The 19,287-nt window shown below is 37.8% G+C and overlaps 2 protein-coding genes across 2 annotated transcripts in view; one reads left to right on the top strand and one right to left on the bottom strand.

Moving 5' to 3' along the window:
• Positions 1-19,287, top strand: part of NT5DC1 (5'-nucleotidase domain containing 1) — a 123,996-nt gene that overhangs the window by 15,969 nt on the left and 88,740 nt on the right. The window lies entirely within an intron of this gene.
• On the bottom strand, positions 637-18,731 carry COL10A1 (collagen type X alpha 1 chain). Its single transcript, XM_031611167.2, has 2 exons — positions 7,860-18,731; positions 637-3,481 (listed from the first exon to the last, which is right to left on the bottom strand). Exons 1-2 carry the CDS (start codon positions 8,074-8,076, stop codon positions 1,599-1,601), a joined length of 2,100 nt encoding a protein of 699 aa, XP_031467027.1. The 5' UTR covers positions 8,077-18,731; the 3' UTR covers positions 637-1,598.

The raw sequence follows: 19,287 nt of genomic DNA, 5'->3' as shown, positions 1-19,287 counted from the left end.
GATAATTTATGAACACTAATGCTATTGAGCTAGCTTACATTATACCATTAACTTTTTACTGTGCCATTACGGACTAATATACTATGTAGTGTTTGAGAGACATGAGTGAATGTAGACATGCTAAGCATATAGTGTGTCTCCAGACAAATTTACTGTGATTATAAGATCCTTTTACCATGTAAGTAAAATATAATTCCAAGACTATTATTTTTATCTCTGAATACGGTATTTCTTTAAAACACAATTTAGGAGCAAAGTTTGTCTCCAATTCAGGAGTTGTAAAGCTGTTCTGATTTTGGTATCAGCATGCATGTGAAAATATGTTCTCCTGAATTTGGTTTTAGTGTACTCCAATTATCATCATTTTACAGAATGTTAATTAGGAGCTTAAAAAAAAAAAAAAGGTGAACTAGTTTTTTTACTGTAATTTACCAAATGTGTCAAACAGCTGTGATGGAAACTCTGGTCAACCTGGTCTAGGGTTAGATATGCATGGTGGCCCTGCATGAAGCAGGGAGGTTGGAGTTTGATGATCATTGAGATCCCTTCCAACCCAAGCCATTCCATGATTCTATGAGACCTGAGGGGAGGGTGCAAAGAAGACAGAGCCAGGCTCTTTACGACGGTGCCCAGTGCCAGGACAAGAGGTAGTGGGAATCTCCTGTGATCCATTTTGAGCCATCTGAACATCAGGAAACACCTCTTTACTATAGTATGCTGTAAATGGTGGATCAATGGAATAGATTACTGAGAGGTTACGGTGAGAGGTTGCGGAGTCTCTTTCCTTGAAGATCCTTAAAAGCTGTATGGGCTTGGTCCAGGGCAACCTGCTATAAATGCCCCTGTTTGAGCAGTGGGGTTGGACCAGATGACCTCAAGAGGTCCCTCCTGTCCTTAACCTTTCTGTGATTTCTACATTTCAAGACTGCTTGCTTTTCTCTATTGTTGGAGGTCTTAGACCTCTATTACCTTCAGTAATAGATTATGATTTCTAAATCTACCTTTCTCCAAGGCTGATTTTTCATTAGTAGGAAAAGCTGAACTGACTTACAAGTGACATATTATGTACTGTAATCAAGTTTTGTTTTCTTGACCTTTTTTTGATAGCTTAAAGATGAAGATATTTGATAGAAGACTAATGGTAAAGAAGTGTATTAACTGGTTATTATGATGACCATGTTGTGTCTGAAACTGTTTACTTTTGAATCAACTGAAGGTATCATTCAGTGTACCTGAGTGTGGTCTAGAGTCTTGGAAGAGGCTACTTTACCTATTAATGAGAAATGATAGTTAGAAATTCTGATTTACCCCCCCTTTTTAATGAAGAGAGAGAGACAGGTGTATTATATTAATTCATAAAATTTTAATGTTGCATTCAATTGGACAATTGATCATTGTTCAAAACAAATTTTCCATGACAAGTTCCTAAAAACATACAATATTTTTCTACTAGTTTTGAACCAATTGCTTTACTTTCTCACTGTCCTCAGTTTCTGTTCAAAATTGAAGTTACATGACCTGCTACAGACATATCACATCAGTGCCCAGTTAAAATGTCCTGAAGGAGAGTGTGTCAGGACATTGTAAGTGGGATGTTGTTAGATTTGAGCAAATAGGAAACCTGAGAAAGAAGAATGAACATATTCAGAGGAATAGAGACCATTGGATTCTGAATTTGGCAGCTGGAGCCACACTTGATCATTCTCCATGAGATCAATGACAGCACTGCCAGAGGCCTGGTCAAGGTATCCTTTCTGGTATTCATCATAAGTGTACATGACTGGGGAGCCATTTTTATAGAGTGCAACCCAAACATTTGTTCCTTTTGCATGTACATGATAGGAGAAGTAGTATAGTCCAGGGATCCTGCAGGTAAAGATTCCTGTCCTGGGATCATAGTGTTGCTGTCTGTTGTACAAGATTTTGTCAAATTTGATGGGGACTGTTGCCCCAGGGTAGGCTTTTGAGAGAATGACAGTGAAGGCAGACACTGGCATTCCTGTGAGAGCTTGATTTGCTCCTGCTTTCATGAAAGACATTCCTGATAGTTCTCGAGACTCTCCTTTAACATAACCTTCTGGGATTGTGGCTTGGCCAGGGGGACCAGGAGGGCCTGGGGGACCTGGTAAGCCAGGTTCTCCACTGTTGCCTTTAGGCCCAGGAGGTCCAGGTGGTCCCATGGGGCCTCTTAGACCTTTTGTAGCAATACCTGCTGGGCCTGGCAGTCCTGGTGCTCCTGGCTCACCTTTTGCACCAGGGGCTCCTGGCATGCCAGGGGGACCGATGGGACCTCTGATCCCGGGTATTCCTGAAGGTCCTCTTGGGCCTTGTTCACCATTAATACCTGGCACTCCCTTAACTCCTTGTGGTCCAACTGGACCAGGCAAGCCAGGTAAGCCAGCATGGCCAGTGTCACCTTTTTGGCCAGGGAGACCTGGATGTCCCTTAGGACCAGCAGGACCCTGCTCACCTGGGTATCCTGGTTTTCCATCTAATCCTGGTAGACCTCTTTCACCCTTGGCTCCTGGGAATCCTGCAGGGCCTGCAGGGCCCATATCACCTTTGGGTCCGGGTAAGCCATTCTCACCAGGCAAGCCTTTGAGTCCTTGAGGGCCCATATTTCCTGGGGGCCCAGCAGGACCTGGTTCTCCTGGCACACCAGCTGGGCCTTGGTCTCCTTTAGGTCCTGGAAAGCCAGAAGGTCCTTCAGGTCCTCTGTGTCCCTTCATCCCTGGCAATCCTGGCTTTCCAAATCCTGGAAGACCTGGGGATCCAGGCAAGCCTGCAGGTCCAGGGAATCCTTTGGCTCCAGGGATGCCTGCTGGTCCTGGTGGTCCCATTGGCCCAGGCTTGCCAATGCCAACTTCTCCAGGTTCTCCTGGTGGACCCTGGGGGCCTGGGATACCAGCTTCTCCACGTGCCCCTGGTAGACCTCTGTCACCTTTCATACCTGGCTGACCTGGAAGGCCGTTTTCTCCAGGCTTCCCTATTCCAGCAGGGCCAGGGAGGCCTTGGGGTCCCTGTGGTCCTGGAAGACCCCTGTTACCTGGGCGGCCTGGAACACCAAATCCCATTTCTCCTTTTTGTCCATTTATACCAGGAACACCTGGTTCTCCTTTCTCACCAGGGAGGCCTCTTGGCCCTTGAGCTCCTGGAGGGCCTTGTGGTCCTGGCTTTCCAGGGACAGACAGTCCTGCGGGGCCAGGAATTCCGGGGGGTCCTTGTGGCCCTCTTGCTCCTGGGAGCCCAACAGGTCCGGCTTCTCCTTTCTCACCATTTAATCCTCTTTCTCCTGGTTTCCCTGGTAGACCTGGCATGCCTGGTTTTCCAACAGTGGAGAATCCAGGTGGTCCTGGGGGACCGGGGGGACCTTGGGGACCGGGGCTTCCAAACCCTGGTTTTCCTGCGGGACCTGGTTGTCCTCTTGGTCCAATAGGGCCGGGGGGACCAGGGGGGCCTTGTTCGCCCCTCATCTGCACACCTGTATGAGAAGAAACAAGGGCAACCATGACATTTTGTACAATTGTGTAAGTTGTAAAAGCCCTTCCAGATTTGCATGTTTATTGCATGGTGAAGAATTAGCTTCATTTGGGCTTCACAGAAATCAAGTGTTTAACACTGTTGTTCACTCAGAACCTGAGCTGACTTTGACAGCAGAAGTGACCTAAGAGTCTCATTTGAATATGTAATAAGTGCAAATATGTTGGGAGTTGTCATGTGAGCTATGATGACTTTACAATTTTTTTTTTACATCAATTCATTTAGAGTAAAAAAAAAAAAAAAAAATCAAAATATAGTGTACAAGTGAATGCAAAGCATTAAGGAGGAAAGGAAACATGTAAATGATTTAGCAAGTTATGACTTGCATCTTGATAAATGAAAACAGGATGTTTCCAATAGAACTATGCTTTTTTTCCCTAAAACTACTTGGTACCTTTTCTTCTTAACCATCCGCAATGAGCTATAACTCTGCCTTTTCTTCTTACCATCCACAATGAGCTATAACTCTGGTGTTGTGTTGTTTTTATTTGTTTTATCTTTTTGTAAACATATGAATGTTTCTGAAGTATTGTCATCTTAAAGAATTGTTTGCTGTAATAATTTCACACAGTGACAAGATAACTGATATTTCACTGTAGTGTAGTCAGAGCTCAAGTTCTTTGAAAAAAAAAAAAAACAAGAAAAACAACAAATAATGATTCTTTTTGTCTTAGCTGTCAACAGCAGGTGGAGCCACTTAGCCAAACGTCACAAATAGAGGAATAAACAAGCTCAAAACTGTTTTCTCTGTACTTCATGGGAAATTTGTTGCTTCCTGTTGGAATTAGGATGATGATTTGAAACATATTACAGAGAAGATCAATATGAATATTGTGAGCCTATTTCACTGTTTTGCAGCAGCTCATACCACTATAGAAAAAAATACCATAGTTATGATGAATACTAATTTAAGAAGGCATGCAAAAATCAGACTCTGAGGTGTATAAAAATAGCCTGGATTCTGATTTTCTGATGGGAATATATTCAGTTCATTGCTTATTTAGAAAAAAAAAATCATTAACAATTGATTAGCTAAAGTTCTATTTGAGTCTTAGAATATCAACAGAGCATGTCTGTGTGTGTGTGTGTATTATATATATATGCATGAAGGTGTGTGCAATGAATATTTTCCTGTCTTTAGAAAACCAGAGTTTGTTATCTAATCTGTGGCTACTTCTGAACCAAATGAGATGAAAATAGAAATAATTTGTATATTTTTTAAAGAATATAATAAAGAAGTAAAGCTGTCAAATCAAAAATCAACTACAGATAGTAACTTTTTTTTTTGCTGATGCGTAAAGGCAGCATAAATTCATACTGTTGTTTTGCATGCATTTCTATCTCATCCTTCTTAAGTCAGAATTCAGAAAACACGGGCAAATCAAACCAAAACTTTGATGCAGACACTTAAATGAGTTGTTGACCTTGTGATGTTCCAGTTGTAAAATGAGAAGAAATATGAATAAGTTTTTACATCATTAGCATGAATTCTACTTTACTGAATTCAAAACCCGGCATTTATGTGTTTAATTTGCTAGAAGACAACTGTATTCCCAGCAAGGTGTACTTTTTTTTTTTTTATAATTCAGTGAACTATGTCCATCCTTCCACGTGTGTTCTGTTCTTTGGGAGTTGGAGTGAGTTGAATTTCTGCAGTGAAGTAGCACTGATATTCAATAGTGTTCAGGTAACATGCTGTTATTACACTTGACCTAACTGGGGGCTGGTAGGAAGCAATTGCTTCAGGCATCAGTTTCAGAATGCTTCTCCTTACTGTTTTTCAGTTTGTTTTAGGCGCAGTTTTGTATGTCTTAGTTTTGTAAAGTGACATGTGCTGCCTTTAGCAAAAGCTTCAGTATCTCTTGCAAATGTTATTGTGGACATTTTCTGTGAGGAGCTGACAAATGTCCTCATTTCAGATTTAAATATCTGGTGATTGCACTGTCTTAGAGACAGCAGAAGACAGATGGTCACATTAATGAAGTATAGGTTTTACCAAGAAAATTGAAGCAGTGGTTAACTACTTTTTTATGTGTCTTGGATGTATAAATCAACTTTACATCAAGACGCGTCAAGAGCAGTAAAACCTTATTTTTGGATAGAATTAAGTTTCAAGACTTCAGCATGACCTTCAGTAAAGGCCTATTAGCTTAAATGTTGGTTCTATGATTATTCTCAACCAGGACTTTTCACAAGAAGTTCAGGGCAATGAGCAAAGGATAATGTTCTACTATACTAATACATATATATGTATACAATATGTATGTATATTAAATACAATAAATATTCTAGTTCTGCGTTTATACTATGTTCTTTTAAATACTGAGTACTAGTATAGAAGTGGGAGTATGCAAATAAATTGAGGCAGTTTCAAGTTCTAAAATTTTTCCCTGCTATGGACTATCCATGTCTCACTCCCTGATTTGCCCTTTCTGTTGGTTCTGCTATGGCTGTAGTAAAGGTTAGTTTTTTCAGTAGTTACATTTGTTGCACAGCAGGCCCTCACACCTGCACTGATCTGTATACTGATGAATATGTATTCTGAATATGTATACTGATGTTGCTTCTGCCAGGCAGAAAAACAAGTGAGAGTTACAAAGGCAGTTTTAGTTTGATGCTGAGTGGGTCTACTAGAATATGAACTTGCCACCTGCAGAAATGAGCATAGGACTTCCATCCTATTCTGTTAGGTGCTATCAAGCACGTAACAAATGTTGGCACTATTTAGGCCCAGACTAAAATTTTGATTCCAGGCTGCTTTTTGACAATGCTATACAAAACGAAAAGAACATGCTAGTAACTAAATCACTAGAAGATGATGTACAGTGAACAAATATGAGAAATAAGCTATAATTAAGATCTTGACATGTGCTACTTGAGGTACTTGCCTAAGGAGCAACTCACTAGACAATACAGTCAGAGGTATTAATTTGGTTTTGCAGTCTCGTTTAGTTTTTCCATGACTATCTCAGGTTATAAGCAATGATTGTGTAACAGGGTGAGCCCTCTTAAATCTCTTCTAAAATGTATCTGTAGGATGCTTGTTTTCCAGGTTGAGAAACAGCAGTTACTGTGTAGTCTTTCATTTTGATACTTTGTCACCAAACATGAAGTTTTGTCAAGCTGCTTTGCATGACTGGTGTCTTAAATCTGTAAAATTGTAAGCTATTGCCGCTTTTGTAGTCTGGTGAATAATCTTTGCTCCCTTTCCTAAATAGTCAGCATCTTACAATTGTCACAGGTCTATATAATCATTATTTAGATTAAGAGGCTTAATGCAGATTAGATTCTTTGTTAATATAATGTGAAATATTAGTTCAGGACAGTTTCTTTCCCCTTTCCTTTTACCCCTTTTCGTATTTAATTTGAACCTTTCTTTTCTTCTTAATTTATTTTATTTCTCTTCTCCCTCCCTTCCCACCCCCCCCTTTCCCAGTGTTTTCTGTAGGCTTGAAAAAAAAAAAAAAAAAAAAAAATTGCCTTGAGAAGAATAGAATTGAGTGAAATGTGGTAGATAATAAAGTACATAGTATACTTCACATGAAAAATGATATAATAGTGAATAAAATCACAGGAAAACACTGTGATCAGGTACTGGGAAGAGAAAGTGTAGCTTTAACCTTCTGGGAACTCCAGCTAGTAAGTCATAGCAGTACCTGTTCATGTACCTAAATTCAGTCTGAGAGTGCTGGTAGGATTACAGAAATTCCTTGTGCTGAAGATAAAGCTATAATAGAGATTATAGCAAGAGATAAAGCTATAATAGTGTTTTGGTGCAGCCCAGAAGAGCATTTTTAGTGGGTAGGTTTCCCAGTCATGCTACTTTCTCTAGTGAGAAACAAGTGAAAGTTTTTTGAAAACGTGACCTGGAGGCAGTTTGAGTGAGCCTATAGCAGCATCTTTGAGTTCAGTATGTACTTACTGCTCTTGTGTATCCAGTCCATAGGATTTGGCTAGAGCAACTCTGAAATGAAACCTCATAAATGAGGATAATATGGATGCTGTGTCCTGAGGAGCTACTCTTCTGCTCTCCAGGTCTGCTTTTGTTTTCTAATGCAGACTTAAAATGTTCCTTTTCTAATGAAGTGTCCCTCCAACAGTTATTGTGTAACAGAAAGTTTATGCAAGTGTGCATCTTTATCAGTGGGAGGTAACTTCCTGTGTCACTGCCAATTCTTTCTGCAGTGATGAACTTATTAAAGTAAGCCTAAACTGTTAGTTTAATACCAATTGTACAAACAGTAAGCTTTTGTTCATGTGTTGATCCACTAGAACTTATTTTATGCTAGTTTATTATTAAAAAAAAAAAATAGACTTACCTTGACTCTTTACATTGAATGGTAGAAAGTGTGGTGGCCCCTTGATGCTGGACTGTTTCTGGTATCGCTCGGAAAAGTATCCATCACTACCATGGACAATGTTTAGACAAAACAGCAGCAGTAAGGATATTTGTAAATGCATGTTTCCAAATCCGTCCTCTGTTAGAAAGGGGAGAAAACAGTGTTTTAAGTAGAAGTTGATAAGTGTCTTTTGCATAAATTGGTTTTCTTAAGATATTGGTATTAAAAGTTTCTTCGTGTGCTTGCTTTTTCCTGTCTGTGAGAAGTGCTGTAAGGAGAATAGAATCAACATTGCTAATTAAAGATTTGGAGTTCTTGTATGTCTAAGATATAAAAGAGATGGTTTAGAGGCAGCAGTCTCACATTTAGAAAAAAATAATCATTTTAAATAAGTGTACTTGAAACCACTAACTTCAAAAACAGTAGTAATTTTTCTAATTACTCCAGGGCCCAAAAACTAAGTTCAGGAGACACGTATATCAGCTCCTGGAGTGAAGAAAAGGTTTCATAGGTTATATGTAGGCTATATACCATGATGTTATTGCCCCTGTCTAATGCTATAGTAAATTCCATGAAGGGTAAAGTTCTGGCTCCTTCAGCATCCATGGCAAAAATCTCATGCTGAAATGAAGTTTTTGTTTGCAATCTGTTGAATAACCCCAGTAGCAGTTAGGAGGCTGATGCTGGCCATTAAACATCAACTCTGTTGCAACCCCAACTAGCCAACATATCCTATAGATTTTAGCATCAAAACCATATAGAATAAAATGAAATAAAAACATACCAAGTGTTGTGGAGCTCCAATGCAAGGCAGTAGAGTGGCAAATCCCCCTCTAGTGAGGAGTTCTTCTGCCACCGGTGAGTGAGCAGAAGCTGATGATTTCAAGTGTCACCCTTGACTATTTATACGATTTTCACCCTAGTTTGGTGACTGCTGTACATAAGCTCCTCCCCAAGAGTCAGTAAGCAGTAATTATCTGTGTGTATGTGTGTTTTTTAGGGGTGAGGGAAGCTATTTTTGGTAGGGATTTTAGGTCCTGTTAAGCCTTTTTTTTATTTCTTCTTCTCTTGGACCTCTTATTGTTGATGAAATATAGTTCGTGTTTTCTAAAGTTTGGCATCCTTTCTGGTTTTAGAAATGAGAAAGGTTACAATGGAAAAACTTGTAAGTAAGGTTTATCATTTTTAGGTGCTTCATTTGGATTTTTCTGTGAATGTTTTAACTGAAGAATTACATGTTTTGAACTTTTGAGGTGTTACTTTCAGAAGTACTCCTCTCAGATTATGCGAATAGTTATTCACTAAGGTACAAATAGAGAGCCTAGAATCAGTTATGATGTTAATTTGAGAGCTGTGTATGAATCTGAAGGTTATTTTTAACCAGTTATTGTATTCAGAGATTGTCTCCAAAATCATATTTCTAAGCTTGTAACTGTTCTGTTATTGGAGGTATGATATACCTATTTTATGTATGCTGCAAGTAATGTTTCTGACATATAAGCTTACATTGCACTATGAAAACTATTATATTAGTAATATATGTAATAAATGTATTGAAATCCATACTGCTGAAGTTTTACACAAGCTGCTGTGTGAGTCTGATGGGACTTCTTTGATCTTTTCTGTTGTCAGTAATTAATATATATATTATTTTTTTAAACATGCTCATTCAACTGTAATTACTGCTCTATTTTGACCAGGTGCATTTTGTTCCCATTACATTACTTCAGTTTAGTAAACTTATGCTATGGCTGTTTTAGTGTTGGCTCAAACTTGATTACAGCTTTTCTTATTTTTCCTTTAGGTTATGGATTGATTTTAACTGATCTTGTTTAATAGACTGTATCCACACATTGTGATTTCTTTCTGAATAAATGGTAGAATCTGACAGCGTTTTAGCATCATCTTTAATTTTCAGTATTGAATAGTCAGCAGTTTTTTAGTTTTGATTTATTTGTGAAAACAGTATTTGAGATCAGAAATGACAGAATAAACAAACCTTTCTTGCTTAGGATGAAACCATACAACTAAATATATAGTGCATTATCAAATATTCTCAGCAAAAAATACCCGCATTTATCTGTGTTAAAATTTCTTTACAATTTGATTTTTATATATATGTGTGCGTATATGTATGTTTTAACATTGTTACATCATGTTCAGTCTTATGGGAGTTAGGTTTTTGGGTGTGTTTGAAATTCTTAGTTTCTTTTGTGTTGAAGATTGGTGGGGGAAAAATGTAGCTATCTGTTTTCACTAGAGTAAACTGGGCACATGCTACGAGTTACTGTGATGAAGTTAACATGTCAAGTTGCATTTATTTTATCATTTGTGGAAGCCATCTGGAGAGTAATATCTATGCAGAAGATTACATGTGCATCCATGTCCTAATACCAATGGTAGAAATATTTTAATTATGGAAAGGATATATATATATATACACTACATACTGTACATGTTATAGGAATTTATTTTACTCTAGGAATACTAGCAAATAACCTGTGCTACCATGAGTTCTCATGCATGGTAGGTTCTGAAGGGACACCTGTTACCTTTCCAGGCAGTAGACTGAGCTATTGGCCCTGAACTGTTCAGCTATCTTGTAGAATGACAGGTTAACATGGGCTGAATTCTACCTGCTTTTTGTCTTTGTTTAATTCCACACTCTCCCAGTGACAAAATTTTTTGGCTTCTGTGTATTGTGGCAAATATCCTAGAACACAAGTTACTGTACTGAAAGAGACCAGTGGACCATCAAGTCTATTCTGCTTACAGTTGTGCTAATACATTTGCTTATTAGAGGACTGTATTGAAGTTTGATTTAAAGACTGCTGCAATAATTTATTTAAAGTACTGTTAAACAGTTCTTTTCTTCTATTCTTCTTTCTAGCCGTCCCCTAAACAACGTTGTGTTCCATTTTTGTAAATAAACCCTTTCCTCTGAGGAGATCTTCATACTGTTTTCCCTATTTAGCTTGTGTGCCCAATCCAATCACTGGTTTTCATAGAATATCTGTATGTCTGAGATTACATTTCTATTCTTTGTGTGCATTTAGCTCCTTTTAATGTTTTGAAGAAAGAAACTTTGTCCGCAAGTTGTTTGTGTAAAGCCTTAAGCTCCTTCATTTAAATATTGGTCTCTATAAATTCAAGTGAGAATCCTGACAGAAGCAGCAGAAAACAACTTCAATCTTTTTTTTCTTTTTTTTTTTTTTTTTTTGGTTCACATAAATCCAAAAATAACTTTTGATTTTAAAACATTTAAATATATAGCCCTAAGTGGTAAGTGTGGTTGTTGCTAATTTGACAATGTTTGGTTAAGTTAGGAACAGCAGGCAACAGTTCTTTGCGTGTACCGTTTCATGCTAATTTCTAGCCTAATTCATAAATACCCCCAAGGCAGACACACTTATGTTACAAAGGCACCAATAATGTACACCCCTATTTGTTCAGCAGTCTCACTTCCTGCCTTGTCTCCTCTTGGGGAGAGAGGTGAATAATCTCTCTGTCTTTGTGTAAATAGCGATGATTACAGGGTCAAAAGGTACATACAGGTAAAACTGTTGTCCTTTAATGTGAGCTCCACCCTATTGTACTATCTTGTGCTACTTCTTTGGTTTGAGGTTTTGTTTTTTGTGGTTGTGGGAAATAGGGGTGGAATTGGAATATGCTTCTTTTGTATGTATTCCTTGTTGCTGTGGGTGTTTCCTGTTGGCATAACACTAATATGCATTTAGCTCTCAAGCATGCCTTCGAAGGTTGGCTTTTTTGTGTATATTTGCATGTGCAAAAATACGTGTAGTAGGCACTATGCTTATTTACAGTAACTGCACATTTTTAAAAAAGGTTATTTTCATATCTCTTGGCAAGGTATAACCATTCAGACGTTTTTGTTTTGTAGCTGTGCACTTTCCTTTTGAGTGTAGGAGTCTTCACTCCTTCCTCCTCCTTCTGTCCCACTACTGTAACACTCAGGAATAACTCTGGGACACCTTTAACCACTGTACCATTCCAAAACTTGCTTTTACTTTGGTATTGGCCCCCTCATTCCATGTGAAAGCAGCATTGTAGTAGTTCTTCAAGATTGGACTTTAGCTATGTCATTGCTGAACTTAGCTGCAAATCGACTCAGAATAGAATTTCTGTGGATTGTATGAATTAGGTACTGAAATTCCGGAGTCCTTAATGCTGGCCAAGTGTTGCCTGTTCATCAGCAAGCACATATGCTTTCCGAAAATCTGTTTCTTACTCCAATGGAGCCGTGAAAACACATGGATAAGTTTTGTAGGAATGACACTATGCTTTGGGAGGTGGGAACTGATTTCACTACAATCCTGCAAGTTATTCAAAAGGTGAATAGAATGAGTGGCACAGTAAGCAGCTGCTTACAAGGAAGTAATGCGGAATTAATTAAGCATAAACTGGAATAAAACAACCACTTCCTTTCTCACATAGACATGCAGATGCACAGAAGCACCTGAAACTGCTGAAGCAAGTCTCAGAGAATGGCTAGTCTAGGTTTTACACCAAATAGGAATTGGCAATGTATGTTCCTAATGCTGAAGATATTCATTGTGAATATGCTTAGATTTATTGTTTTGACTTAAAGATACTGAGCCACAAAGTAATGCTTTCTGTTGTAAGTCAGTTGCAATGTTATTATCTGCCTGAAGTGAACTTTGAAAAATCTGCCATAGTCTGTGGTGAATCTTTCTGTGTAAGAGTGCTTATACCAAAAACTTGTGGAAGCCCTAGTGGTTTCTAACTAAGTTGACTCTAGGGAAGAAATTCTCCAGCCTCCAATTTAAATTCTATTAGCACAGATTTCTAGGAGTCATGGATTTCTAGGAGAAATTTGAAAGCCTGCCATGAAATAAGAGAAGTAATTGGTTTTTCTAGTTTGTGGTGCACTTAGGATGCTCTGGATGCTCGGAAGTAATCTCTGCTCCATGGGTTAAAACTGTCCAGCTGTCCTTTTCTATTACATAATGCTGAACAGTCTTCACACGTTCACGTAGTAATGGCCAGATGAGCTGTAAATGGATGTGCAGAGGAACAAAATGTTCTCTTGTACCTTTTTAAATGGAGAGTACTAATACAGAACTTTTTCTCCTTTCTGTTATCTATCATGCTGAAAGAAATAGGAACAGGATCGTTTTTTAATTCAATACTTGATGGAAGTCTGGGTGGTTCTTCTTTGTTGTTTATTTTAAATGTGTAGCTTTTATTTGTTTCACTTGTCATCACTGTTTCATTTCATCATTGCTGCTATTTTGTATTTACATGGAGGCTACTTTGTATTCCAACATTAGCCTCTTGGACTCCCTAAGGTAGAAAACATCTTAGTGGACAAATGATTTACCACTCTCGTTGCAAAGTAAGTAGGATTTCTTCTGAGTTTCAAAATGCATAAGTGCTTTATTGAGGGAATCTGCAGGGCTATGTAGTTCTGTTAGTACTTTTGGGATACAATAAGGAATTCCCTCTTCAAATAAAGTAAAAGCTACTGTGTTAGCCCTACTCTTTCATGCTAATCTTTTTATAGGTATAAAACCTTTATATTTTTAATGGGTGTAACTGTGGTTGAATAAGCATCCTGCTTTCAAGCAGTAACGGAAAGATGGTCTTTATTTGTTCTGGTACTGCAAAACTGTCTATTGTATGTTGTGTTCAAGTATGTTGATCTCAAGAGCTTTATTTAGTATAGCAATATGTTTAAATAGATGACAGTTAAATATTTACGTTTGCTTTCTGATGAGTTAACCTGCACAGACACTGAATAAACGTGCTGATGTAGGAAGTGATGTGTAGAGAACATTTTGAGACTGACATGGATTTTGTATTACATATTCCTCATATTCAGATAGTGTTATTGATGCTTTTTAACCTCACTACAATATTTGTGGTTCTATTTCATAGAAATTGTATAAAACTATGACAATTTTTAACCAAGAAAACTTATGATACTTGAATGAAATATACCAAAAAGAAATAACATCTGTGTTAGAAAAGATGTTTCCAGTTCCTCAGATATGCTGCTGGCCTGACCTGAGTTTTATTCATTTTCCCCTTTCTTTGAAAGTAAAAACAAGTATTTATCAAATTAATGCATTAAATTGAAACTCATAGCAGAGGTATGAGCTTTAAATAAAAACTGATTAGATTTCAAGATACTGAAAGCAGAAAGCAGTTTATATACATTGATACTCATACTTTTTCTCACAAATGTATTTCTGAATCAGTTCAGTGCATTCAGGAAATGCCAAGAATTTCATCTTTCTCACAGTGCAATAACATAGAAAGAAGAATCCACTTTCCTTTGTGCACAGTTTTAGGAAAAAAAAAAAAAATCAAAGGGTCTGAATGCTGAATGATCCAAGCAAGTAAGAGAATTTGGCCTTGGATTTTTAGGGGAGGGCTCCACAAAACTATTTCTGATGCTGTTTAAACAAAGCCATCTGAAGAGATTTCCTGTTCCTTTTAACCCATGAATGCTCATTTTCAGCTTTTTCTGTGATATTGGCTGCACTCTTGGTTGTATTAATATGAAACTTTTCTGTAAGCTGAACTAGTAAGAATTTAATTTTGAATAAAATGCAACCAAGACTTTACAAGGAATGCTGGAAGGAGAGAGGCTTGTTTTTCTATAAGTCATTTCACAGGACATGTTAAGTGATATAAAGCAACTGAAATGCGTACTTGCTTTTAAAGTATTACAAGTGTTCTTTTTTGGTTGTTTGTTTTTTTTTTTTTTCCCCAGTAAGTTCTTGATGACCATGATGTTTTACTTGAGTTTTTCAGCTCACCCTCACCAAACCTGATGTGTTACAGCAGAAACAGCATTCAGTAAAGATACAAAATTGCTAAATAGTCACAATGGTTTGTTTTGTTTTGTTTTGTTTTTTCTGGGGGAATGGGGGGAGAATGAGGATGACACTGCAGGGAGAGCATTTATTTTATTTTGTTTAATTTATGCTTTGTTTTTCTCTGATTTTTTAATTAGTATTTGTATCTTGTTCTATCTCAGTACCTGTTGAGCTCAAGGTTTCTTTCATACTAGAGAAATAAAGTAAAACCACTGATGAAAGAAGGGTGAGAACTACTCTTACTTTCCCAAAGGTGAACAAATTCAAACAGCTTCCTCTGAATTAGAGAATCTTCCAAATAGTGAAAAATAAGTGTAAGTGAACTACTTTTTTAAGCATGTCCACTGGAGCAGTCTGCTGAATAATCCTATTCATTGACTACCACCTGCTGTGGTTTGGACAATTGGCATAGGGTTGTTTTTAAGCTTTCATGTTAAAAACAGGTACCAAAGGTGAGGGGAAAAAAAAAAATCCAGACTTCTCCAGCCAGAACAAATAGAAGTTGTCTGAATTCGCTATAAAAATAACCAATTTGTTTGTTTTGTTAACAATATTTGGCATCTTAAGTATTGCTGTTTCCCTTTCATTTATTTGAATTGAGACATGGGGAAGTTCTGTTTGTTGGGTGTACACAAACTTCGACTACTTTGTTTATGAGAAAAAAAAAAAAAACACCCACAACCTGAGTGTATGGAATCTAATTATTCGTTATGGTTATTAATAGGACTGGTTTTAGTTTCAATAACCTGAGATAGGATTTGTGAAAGCATTACATTGTCATCAAGGACAGTCAAAATTATCTGCCTATAACAAAGGGTTGGTAAGTTGGTTGCTTTTAATGTTACAGAAGACGCATTCTTCAGTGCAGCAGTTTTATAAGTGTCGCTTATGGTGATACTTTCTGACAATGCTGTTGCTGTTGTAAGTGGTGCAGGAAAAGAACCTTAAAAACTGAATTCTTGCTGGAGGTGGTATTAAATGTCATCAGTATCTGTGGATGGTGAGATGTAAGCAAGCAATGATTGTTTGAATTATATGTGGTTGATGTGCTCTGATGTTAATGTGCTTGAGCATTAATGAAGTCAGAAGCAGAGAACTGAATCTGTAAATCCCAGGTCACCTTCCAGTTTGTTAACTTATAAACCATTTTCACCTGTGTGGTCTGTAATAGCTAGTGTTTGTTCCTGGAGTAGTTTATCTGACAGTAGCTTAGCTAGGGATATAGGTGAAGGTAAATTTACTGGGAATCTGTTGAGTAGCTTATGGTGCATAAGCAAGGAGTAGGCTGCTCTGCTGTCAGCAGCTGCTTCCAATGTCATGTACTATTGCACAACACTGACACTCAATTTCAGGGAAGATTTTCTAACATGCTATCACTGCTGCAAGTCTGGAGTGAAAAATATCTTCCACCAGCCTACAATAACCAAGTTAAAATTAGGACATGGAAACTGGGTTGAAAGGGAGTCATGTAAGTTAGGAAATAGGAGTGGAAAGGAAGGAGTCATTCATAAGACTAGTGGAGTCTGAAGTTGACGGTTATCTTATGTAACATCTCTCTTAAGGAATACTTGTAGAACCTGTGGATTCCTTGAGTAACAAAAGCTAAAAAGAGAGAGGACACTGCAGCTCCTGGTACAGTAGCATTTACCTAGACATCATTGTCTCTGTTTCCTTCTAACTGTGGATGTCCCTGTTCATTGCAGGGGAGTTGGACTAGATGGCCTTCAGAGATCCAACCCTAAGATTCTATGATTTTATGAGATAGTGAAGGCCTCTGAGTATTTGACCATGCTAGTTAAACATGTATGTGAATCTGTAGTGCATGCATTCAAGAGAAACAAATGAAGTTTGAGTGTAACTGATCTAGAAATTAAGCTACCTTAAGTGTAGGCTCCTTAAGTGGGCACAAATCCCAGCCTTTCTGGCAATGTGCGGGCTGTTGGACCTTAGTGCTGGAAAGCTGAAGCAGTTTTACTCTGCGTAGCAACCTGGCTGCAACCTGTGTTGAACTGCTACAAAACCAGAGAGAAAGGCAAGGCTTTGTGGTCAGCTTGCACTCAGCTCCAAGCTCTGTGGGAATGAGCAATCTCTGACTACAAGTAGTATGAGATTGTGTACTGAGCAGATGCAAGCTAGGAATACTCATTTTGTTAAGTGTTACAGTGTTGAGACAGATCTCAGCGCTGTTTAGAACTCGATAGTGTTTGAATCTGAAACTATTATAGTCTCATTTCATTTTATTCTCCCTACTGAATGGATGTAGTTGGACTTTGCAGCTCTTGAAAGTCAACTTCAGAAGATCTTTACCAAAGGAAGTCTGTTATCCTGATTATATTCTATGTTTCTTATTAGAATTTAATAAAATCTTAACTATTGTGACTATAGCACTGAAATCATAGGATCATAGAAAGGTTTGGGTTGGAAGGGACCTTTAAGATCACCTAGTTCCAACCCCAGTGCTATAGGCAGGGACATCTCCCACTAGACCAGGTTGCTCAAAGCCTCACCTAGCCTAACCTTGAATGCTTCAGTGAAGGGGCATTCACAACCTCACTGGACAACTTGTTCCAGTGTCTCACCACTCTCTCAGTAAAGAGTTTCTTCCTAATATCTAGTCTAAATCAATCCTTTTCCAGTTTAAAGCCATTTCCCCTTACCCTGTCACTACTGCACTTATAAAAAAAATCCCTCCCCAGACTTTCTGTAGGCCCCTGTCAGGTGCTGGAAGGCCACTATAAGGTCCCTCAGGAGCTTTCTTTTCTCCCTGCTGAAGAGCCCCAGCTCTCTCAGCCTGTCGCCGTGGGGAGGTTCTTCAGTCCTCTGATCATCTTCCTCTGAAATATAGAAGAATGAAATAATCTAGATTATCCTATAGATTATGTAAATTTCTGAGGGTGCTCTGGGAATCCCTCTTACTGTAGCGAGCTGCAAGTATCATGGTGTTCTTTGCAGATTCATCTTAGCCACTCAAACAAGCATCTGACTTCCCTTGCACATATTTTAGACTATCCAGATGATACTTTACTTTCCAGTTAGAAAGCTAGTTCTCATACATATTTGCAGAGAAAGAAGATGCCATGTGATGATCAGGAAGGATGTTTAAAATATATAGAAAATAAGAGAGCTATAGAAAATATATAAAGCTACAAGGGCTGCTCTGAAAATAATGCTTCCTATTTTATGATGTTGGCCCACAATGCCAGAGGCAGATTGTGGTGTTGTGACAGTAAAGGTTGAACCTTCCCACCACTATTCCATTACATTTTGTTGTTATATGACAGATGGCAGCAGAGGGGCTGTCTGACAAAATGGCATCTCTCATGGAAATGCGTATTGTGCAAAGAAATGTCACTGAATTCCTCGATGTGGAAGAAATGGAACCTATTGACATTCATTGATACTTGCTGAAAGTTGATGGAAACCAAACAGCGGATATGAGCACAGTGAAGTGGTATGTGATGCATTTCAGCAGAGGTGACAGCAATGGTGTGTTGCCTCTGCAGGTGCAGATATTTATGAGTGTAATGTGCAGGCTCTTGTTCATCACTGATAAAAATGCATAGCTAGTGTTCTGTAGCTTAGAAAATTTTCTCTACCAAGTAGTGGTATTGTTCTCTTTGTATATCCTGTAGTTTCCATAGAAATAAATATGGAAATATTGCTTTCAGGGTGACCTTAGTGTATTAACCCTGAGGGCTTTGAGACATCTGTGTTAGTCTATATTATTTTTCAACAACAATAATAAGATTGAAGAGAAAAAAAAAGAGTAAATTGTCGGATCTGGGAAGCTAGGTGTAAAATTAATACTGTTACATAAAATATTTACTTCTTGCTTTTGTTACACTTTATTCAGCTACTTTCCTCTCACTGTTTAACATTAAATCTAGTAGAGTCAATTAAGCATTGCCTTCTTGCCATTGCATGGCCTTATTGGGTTATTTGATCTTGTTCTAGTAGCAAAGTAAAATTCTGTCTTTATAATTCTAATCTCATCCTGTATGTGTAATGTTTTTAAAGATTTTTTCACTTTTTTTTTTTTTTTTTTTTTTTTTTACATATCTGAGGAATAAACTTTAGATTTGTCTGTAAAATTAAAAAAAAAAAATCCTTATTTGCAGAAGATCCATCTGCAAATTTAGTGGAAGTTACAGGAATGACATTTGGAATTTGGTTTTCATTTACTTAGTTGAAGTATTTATATACAAAGCTGAGTAGCTTTAAACTCTCTCTGTATTTTTTCAGAACCTAAACATAACGCTGTTTGCCAGTTGAAATTTTAGGTCACCAAGAATGCATCTTAGGTCATTGAGAGAGTGTATTGTTTCAGAAAATAAACGTTCTGTGTAACCTATGGTGGAATGTATTTGCTTACCTAAGTATTAGTAAGTAAATTAAAATTAGTGGCTTTTTTTTTGGTTCCTTTTTATACTTGTCTAAATCAAGAGCTTTTTCTGGAATGCTCTGTGTGCATAAATTGTATTGGGTTTTAGAGTGGATTCCACCTTGGGATGTGCTGACTGACCGCAGGATGTTTATGTGAA

This window comes from Phasianus colchicus, chromosome 2 (genome assembly GCF_987193195.1).
Source record: "Phasianus colchicus chromosome 2, bPhaCol1.hap1.1, whole genome shotgun sequence".
NCBI classification, from domain to species: Eukaryota; Metazoa; Chordata; class Aves; order Galliformes; family Phasianidae; genus Phasianus; species Phasianus colchicus.
This window is presented reverse-complemented; position numbering and strand designations above follow the sequence as displayed.

Bases quoted from the DNA above. Each gene is read 5' to 3' on its own strand.
- COL10A1 (XM_031611167.2), bottom strand. From the start codon at position 8,076: ATGCAAAAGACACTTATCAACTTCTACTTAAAACACTGTTTTCTCCCC. The intron at 3,482-7,859 runs GTAAGTCTATTT...CTTCTCATACAG, and splicing joins ATTCAATGTAAAGAGTCAAG to GTGTGCAGATGAGGGGCGAA.